Source organism: Phytophthora parasitica (genome assembly GCF_000247585.1).
Source record: "Phytophthora parasitica INRA-310 unplaced genomic scaffold supercont2.3, whole genome shotgun sequence".
Taxonomy (NCBI): Eukaryota; Oomycota; class Peronosporomycetes; order Peronosporales; family Peronosporaceae; genus Phytophthora; species Phytophthora nicotianae.
Window position 1 is genome coordinate 2,341,472 of NW_008648989.1, and position 7,965 is coordinate 2,349,436.

The window sequence follows — 7,965 nt, forward strand, 5'->3', positions numbered from 1 at the left end:
GGGGGGGGCATCACGTTAGGTGTATTTTCTAACACTGCCGCCAACAAGCACTTTGGGCTTCCGCTACGCGGACGCTTTAGACTCCGCTGCGCTGTAGCGTGTCATATACGATGATGTAATTGCCCAAAACAAATAAATAAATTTGTTGCAAGGCCGTACGCAGCCTTTATTGTACGTGTCTACATGTACTCTGGACTTTTGTTGTTCTCGTCTAATGTAGCCGCAAAATACAAAAAATCGTGTTACAGATTTAAAGTAATTGCTCGATTTGAAAATGTGGTTAACAAATTTCGGTTTTCAAAGCAACACACAATTGCAATATGAACTTGCACAATTGTCACTACTGTCGTACCCGATCCTCAGCAGACATCAAGCGCATGACAGCGAGTACAGTGTGTTCCAGCTAAAATCCACGATTGTAGAGTTCTTCAATAGTAGATTTTCATATCCAAGTTTTACATTTAATAATCACGCATTCATGCAATCGTATGTACCTCACGGTTCTACTATTGCTGCCCTGACAACCACCTCAAAGAATCTGGCCACATCCCGGCCGCGCTATTTTACAAAAACTTTTTTTTTCACCGTACTTTTACACGTAATAATAATGCTGTGGGTAAATCGAGAAGTTGGTTTTATCCCTAGTACATGAGAACCTAGTTCTGGTCGTAGTGGATGTACTCTCACTGTGTCAGCTGAGAGAGAGAGAGGAGCAGGCAACATTACTCAGTAGTAAAAATTGCACTAACACCTGATCAAACATACTACTGTACAAAATATTACCGTGCCCTGCACACATTATTATTCACATGCACCTCTGCAATCGCCCTAGTGGGTTGCGCGCTTTGAGTGCCGGTCATATCGTGTGGAAATGTAAATCAGACCAAAATTCAAATTACATGTCGTAATGAAAAATATTTATAATTTGCCTGGTAAGAACAAATTATTATAAAGTATACACCTTTATACAGCACGTGTGCATGGTCAATATGTTGCCTGATGCAAAGAGCACGTGTGTCCAGGTGCAGCTATCGCTAGTCCCTGGGACCGCGCGAGTCTACCAATCGTAGATCAGGCAAGCTTGAAGTAGAGCTTGCATACTAATAAAGTTACTGTGCCAGATTTTCAGTACACATGACAGCTTTCGTATAGCGCATGATAGTTCTATTTAAAGTCATGCAAGTGCGCAAAGCGTTTTCATCCAATCGGTATGTTTGGCTCCTGGACGAAACGTTTGTCTTTCGCCCAATCAGTAGGATCAAATCGGTCTTGATCGTGTTACCGATTAGAGTCAGTGTCCCAGGAATTTGCTCTTAGGTACGATTCCTTGCTCGAAAACATGGCCTTTACATTCCGATAGTTTAGCTTTATAGTTTAAAAGTCACAGAAGAGTAAATATCCACTAAAATATTGGTATTCAGCAGCGTGGTCGCCAAAGAAATTGCATTATGTTCGCCTACGGCAGGTAAGTACTTTAATTGTAAGGCATGTGGTTGATTGGAGGAATCCTCAGGAATGATTTTGGACCGATCATTTTTCGTCCAAAGGTGGCAATTCTGGTCGCTGCCTTACAATTCTGAGCTCACAATGGCCTTTTGAGCCGGAAATAGCTACCTTACCTTATCCCTATTTTCTAGTTCGGAGGCCTCAGCAAATCGGGTCCGATATACCGGATCTTGAACCATTCATTTTGCCAAAATGGATTGAAAAAAGAATACCAGTTATTATTAATAATAATTGCGAGACATTGTTTTTGCTGTCCCAGCTTACGCGAAGCCCTATTACCGAGTTTGATCTCCGGTGACGTACTATAAAGCTGACTTTACAAGTGTGTTCGGGCTGCTGTCCTTTGACCAACTCTGTCAGGACCTGTGACGTCGATTAGCGAACAACTGGGGAGGTTAGGTAACGATATATATATTTGTTGCGGTTTAGACGGCGCCTCTGAAAAACGAGCCCACGGAGGATGCCTCGGATAGGTAACCGATAATTAGAGGCACGCCCTTTTCGTTTTATCTTGCGGATGATATCTCAGCACCACTAGTCATTGTAGATCACAGAACACTCGTTGAGAACGCATACTCATCACCGTGAGCATGTACTACATCCCCTAGTACTGTTATAATGCAACCAAACGTTTTAGCGTATAAAGCGACCTGTGCTGAGGTACTCGTAATTCAGTGAGAGGCACTCGAAAGGGTATGTACATACAATGGTATAAGTACATATGCTTTTGCTTTTCTACATATCCGGCTTGTCCATGCCATCTGTTCGCAGTTCTGGATTAGGCGGGATGACTGTACCTATTTTATTAGATTCACTCATCCTACATATTTCAAGTAAAAGTGAGTCGTGGTGTAAGCATACTTGGAGTGTTTAGGTGAATCTGATTTTGGAACGGATTGGCTTCCATGTGGCCTTATCATCCAACAAAGTTTGACGAGCCTGTTTCTTGGTGTTGATAACTACAGAGCTGCACAGTCACAGCCCCCAGGGACTATGGGGTTATCACCCTGGGACATGGTCATATATAGAGACTGCGGAACCATGGACTTCAGCTGAAGTACTGATATGGCTCTGGATGGCGACTGGGTAAGTGGCTTACTCCGTAGTGAATTTGATGGTCAAGCGTTCGCGCATATGATTTACATCTGCTTCAGGTATGTGGGATGTGCGAATTGCAGTCGTCCCACATTTTCGGATCAGTTATTTCGGAGTAATATGAGTTTTGCCTTATGTAACTTGTATTACAACCGGTGGAGATACCTCTAATGTAAAAAAAGAAGAATAGCCAATGTGTTCACCTTCGAAAATAAAATAATGCAGTTATTATGCAATTCTGCGCCTGTGACACAGGTGCTACACCTCAAGAAGTTCGACATTACCTTCAATTACCCCCTTTATATTCCGAAAATCTAGATCATGTATTGCAAATATACTATTTACTTCGAAATATTCATTGATCTACCACAATAGGACTACACACAGGAAAGCCTGATCTGAGTTTTCGCAGCGTGATACAAGTTCTATCATAGAACCCTTGCAGCAAGAGTCTTGCTGACACATCCAAATCTGGGGACTACATGGATCAAAAACTCAACTGGACATACCAATTTCGGGAATCCCGAATCTCCCCATCTCCGTGTACCTAAATGAATCAGGGATTTGCAAATAGCCTCTACTTACAAAATTATAGTGATTAAATTTCATATGGCCATGGCAAATCGGAGATTTGAAGATGTCCTCCTCTTACATGTACTAAAATTCTTTAGTACCGGATTCCATGCATTTCCTGCAACCACGGAATTCGTGCAACCAGTGTAAAGCATCAAATCTCACAAATAGCCAATCGTATCGCTCTGAACTATATTTTGTGCAGCCATGTCCATATTATGTAATGTTTACATCTAAGATTAGCCAATGAAACACTGTTAATAATCCTCTGCACACTTTTTACGGCTGTAAATCTTATAGATTCACTAAAGACGAGTTCTTACATCGGTACTTTGAAGAATTACATGATGGGTCCATATGCTGCCTCCGTATTTTTGGTAGGTATTAATAGCGTAGCCACTGGATAAGTAGCACCGGTTATCTGCATCTGTCGTCACTTTCTGCAGTAAATGACTTTTACCTCATTCGGGAATTTGCGTCCGCTCCACCAACCGATTGAAGTGAAATGCGCGTGCTGCACCTCGTGCTGGGCATTGTGGTCGCCTTGCTTTCTATCAACCATGGTGTCACAATCGCTACCAAGACTGTGTTGCCGTCGAATTCAGACGACTACCCGGCACTCAGAGGCACCATTGCAAGTGACGACGTAGATTTTGAAGAAAGAAAAGGTGGAGTGGGAGGAGGTGGTGGTGGACGTGGAGGAGGTGGTGGAGGTCGCGGAGGAGGAGGAGGTGGTCGCGGAGGAGGAGGAGGTGGACGCGGAACCAGTTCGATTGCAAGAGGAAGAGCGTATCGGACAGGACATGGAGGAGGTGGAGATGATGCTATCCCTTTGCCGCCCGGTACTTACGTGGGTCCGGAATTCGGTGGTCCCCATGGTGAAGATTTCACAGACGCCACCATGGTTAAGTCTGGGCAAAAGGTGTTATCCATCAACCTCCGCGCATCCGAGCGCGTCGATGCTGTCATCCTCACCATCGTGAGTCCGTCGGGGGAAGAGAGTACCTTATACCACGGCGGTGATGGTGGTGAGCTGAAAAAGCCCCTAGCGTTAGCTGAAGGTGAATATATCACTGTCATGGAGGCACACGCGGGTAAACAAAAAGGACACACGCGCGTCAAGTACATCAAGTTCACCACCAATAAGGGGAATTTTATTGAAGGCGGAACACGGACGGACAAGATTGGAACGGACACTGCGAAGGAAGGCTACCAGTTGGGTGGTTTCGATGGCAGAGAAGGTGACGAGGTTGATCTGATCAGTGCCATTTGGACAAGCATTCAGCCTGTGGCTTAGTCATAAAGCGCACCAGTGTCTGCAGGGAACTTGGATTTGGAGCGCTTGTAGTAAAGTTCGTTAATCAAGGCGGTACGGCGTCTCCTAGATTAACATTACAGGTTTTATATTGAGAAGGAGTGTGGTTTGCCTCGCCTTTTTTCTTTTTCGAACTGCCCGAGTCGGGTGAAAGTCGTTAGTGCATAACATTTTGCAGCGTGCAAGCTTAAATGCCCTATTGTAAACATGCTCTTTCAAGGACCCCCATCACAGCTATAAAACAAGAATTGGTCACTCTGATGCCTGTGTGAGCCCAGGAAAGTTTCCTGAGGAACCTCAAACGTATTATGCATTTTAGACTTCAAAACAGTACACAAGCACCCCCACAATTAATCACCACACACTCGATTAATATGTGGCATTACAACGTTCTTTGCATTGAAATGGGATAGTTTCACTGCGTACCGGTGCCTTATAAAACGCTAAACACTTCAAAATCGCTCATCGGCGGTAGTGTGAAGAGAAGAGGGCTTGAAAAAACGTTTGCGAATTGAAATAACGAAGGTCTGCAATGGTCGGCGCATAGCTCGGAGGAGATACATGGACACGAAACAGGAGTTACTGTGGGGATTGTACCAGACGACTGCGACGCATGCTGACGCCGCCGACGGCGTGCAGACAACGTCCTACCTACATCTACGGACGCTGGAAGACCGCGTAAACACTGGACTACATATACAACTGCGTGTGCGCCGCATTATCAGCGGTTTTCTTCAACAAGCACCATTGGTTGGTGCTGCGGAGCTGGAGTGTGCTGCACGCTCCCTGTGAGGCAAGTAGAACGAGGAAATAGGACTGAGGAGCTATTTGTTTTAATGAACTCACTTCGCAACTTACTTTGAAGCCCGCAACGTCATAGTTACAGACGATCCCTTCAGCAGTAGCCACCAATGTATTCCTGTCTAAGGGTATTCCTATCCTGAATTTACCTTTAGTTTGGAACAATACACAGCCCCAGTAATTGAACGATTGGCTTATTTCATCGTCCCTCGCTGGAACACACCGGGCATCTAGACTACTACGATTGCGTCTACAATGATCCAGGCGAAGGTGACGCAATGCCCGCTGCGCTTGCGACGATGGTATCGCGCCTGCATGCTAAGGATCCAGTGTCCATGGACGAGCTTCTGAACCCGCCGGTTGAGAACACAACTGCAGAAGATCCCACAGATGAAGACTTTTGTGGAGTTGGCGACCAAGAATTGAATGTAGATGGCTCTGACAACGGCACAGAAAACCTGGACGAGGTCGATATAGAGCGTAGTACATAGCTTGAGTAGGACATCGATCCAGAAGCAATTAAAGAGCATCTCATGTGGATCGCTAAGCTTTTCGTTCGTGCAGGTGCGGCAGTATCGGGTAGATCGATGAGGGGTTGCGAGAATTGCAGCGCACGCTCCGCGAAAAAACTTGGAAAAAGCAAGGCCACAGGTACGAAAAGTCTTTGCTAGATTCCTTCGGATGTCCTGTGCAGTTATGACTGTTCCCATGGTTAAGAACCCCAGAATAGCTGTATTTGACTTCAAATGTTTCCATTTTACAACTGAGGGGTGAGAGGGAATAATATCTTGGGTTTGTAAACAACTGGTCAACAGGAGCCGCTAATTTATTGCTGTTGAGGGAGTATTCCAAGTCTAAGGATTACTACCGACGGGATAGTCTGTACAATCCATTCTCGGGGGTAAGGCGCATTGGTCTGAGTGTGGTCAAATTTGTAAAACTAATTGCGTAATACAGGCCATATTTTGTACCCAAATACAAAGCTCACACTACAAACGCATGTTGAAGCTCTGATGGTGCGAGCTCGCTGCTCAAAGTTACGTAGAATATGATTGCTAATGGAAGTCCTGATCGACTCGCAGTGTCATCCAAGGCCCTTCCAAGCAGATGCCTTGTTAGTTTGGTTATTTACGTAGTAAAATGTTTAATGCGAGTGCACAAAACTGCACGAAACCTTTTGTGCCCTTTCGTGCGATGCACAAAACAACCCTACTCGGCCCCGAGTCGGGGATCTTGTCGGTGACGAGCGAAGCGCAATACGCCGTGCAAACAACCCGTTCATTGGCAATATGGCCGGTATTTACCAGCCACAAAGGGTAAATACCGTTTTGGGCAGATTATACCACTGGTATTTACCAGTTTATGGCAAAAGTGGTAAAAACCCTGCCTGTACAGATTACGGAGCCGCATCCAACATTTTAGGCCATTGTTGCAATGTGTTCGATCAGCGATCAGGGTACCTGCTCAAGGTCAGCAAGTTGTGGGTAGCCCACACAATGAGGGCTGCGTGTTGCTCTGGCACTACTCCGCGGACCACGTGCTGTCCTGCAGAGCCCGGACTTTCAAGAGTGCGCTGCCTGAGAGAGCGACTCAAGGATGGAGAAGTTGGTGCTGTTTCCGTGAATGAATGAAATCCCAAGCCAGTGAGAGCGAAGGAGACTCTAGTTTTCGCTCCAGGTTCATCATGCTCGCTCTGGCTAAACTGCATATGCCAATGCACACGAGAAGAGAAGTGCATCTTGCGCTCCTCTGGCAGCCGAGAATTGGCCTTCCCGAGGTAAAGATTTAGCGCTACAGTGGTAAACGTCCGAATTACGCCGTTTTGAGTTTATACATTTATGGCAGTGGTAAAAACCCGGTAAATACCGCGGTAAATACCAGGGTGGTATTTACCAGCCGTAAAGTTTGGCCAACGCTATTCACTATAGACCCAAGGTCGGAGTGTGAGTAAAGTGGCGTGTCTCACCATGTCACCTGCAAGACGACGCATTGCAATCGTACAAACGATCCCAGAATACGGGCTTAGGATCCCAGAATACGGGCTTACCATACTGGAGAGTTTTTGTGCGCGATGGCACCCATGGCCGGGGCAGTGCCCCACAAGTTGAAGATCCACCCGTGTCCGACACAGAGGGAGTAAACTGTGAGGTCGAGGAGCTTTCAGTTGTGCCGGAACTCTCGGTCTCTGTCGACGAGGTCTTAGTCGAAGTCATCTCAGCACCTGAGCTCCCGGCCTCAGTCGAAATGGTACTAGTAGCAGCCGAAGGGTGTATCACTCTCCGTCCCGGTTCCTGATCCCTGCCTCTTCGGCGACGGGGTCTCAGTACTCCGCTGCCACTAAAAGCAGCGGCAGAAGTGCCACCGCTTCATGCCAGAAGCACGCGATGGTGGCCCTACCGCGTCTCATACATCTTAAGCATAGAATATCATGTTCTGGTATTTTATGCCTAAGGAGATACGAGACTGGGTAAATTTTGTCTAATTAATTATGAATTTGGCCGGTATGTGCTGAAGGTGTAAACGTGTGTCCCGTAAGTGTGTACGGTATCCATAATATGGATCCTTAATCATAATAATCCGTACGTGTATCCATATTTCCCATTATATGGTTGAATATGATCATTTTTCCGACATTACTAGAAGTTTGTATAAAGTGTAGCAGCCAATAGAATTAA

General features: G+C 45.8%; 3 protein-coding genes across 4 annotated transcripts; all 3 read left to right on the forward strand.

Annotated features, from left to right (window-relative positions):
- The first annotated feature begins 3,575 nt into the window (after nt 1-3,575).
- On the forward strand, nt 3,576-4,686 carry PPTG_01887. Of its 2 annotated transcripts, XM_008895279.1 has the most exons (2): nt 3,576-3,905; nt 3,927-4,686. In XM_008895279.1, the coding sequence occupies exons 1-2, from the start codon at nt 3,680-3,682 to the stop codon at nt 4,469-4,471; spliced, it is 771 nt and encodes a 256-aa protein (XP_008893527.1). In that variant the 5' UTR covers nt 3,576-3,679; the 3' UTR covers nt 4,472-4,686. The 2 variants fall into 2 exon arrangements, with proteins under 2 accessions (XP_008893527.1, XP_008893526.1); XM_008895278.1 differs by having other exon boundaries at nt 3,576-4,686.
- Nucleotides 4,687-5,050: 364 nt separating this feature from the next.
- On the forward strand, nt 5,051-5,281 carry PPTG_01888 (hypothetical protein; the record flags this gene model as incomplete). The annotated part of the gene is made up of 1 exon (XM_008895280.1): nt 5,051-5,281. One exon carries the CDS (start codon nt 5,051-5,053, stop codon nt 5,279-5,281), a length of 231 nt encoding a protein of 76 aa, XP_008893528.1.
- Nucleotides 5,282-5,568: 287 nt separating this feature from the next.
- On the forward strand, nt 5,569-5,781 carry PPTG_01889 (hypothetical protein; the record flags this gene model as incomplete). The annotated part of the gene is made up of 1 exon (XM_008895281.1): nt 5,569-5,781. One exon carries the CDS (start codon nt 5,569-5,571, stop codon nt 5,779-5,781), a length of 213 nt encoding a protein of 70 aa, XP_008893529.1.
- Nucleotides 5,782-7,965: the final 2,184 nt, after the last annotated feature.

Coding starts and splice junctions, on each gene's coding strand:
- PPTG_01887 (XM_008895278.1), top strand. CDS start 3,680: ATGCGCGTGCTGCACCTCGTGCTGGGCATTGTGGTCGCCTTGCTTTCT.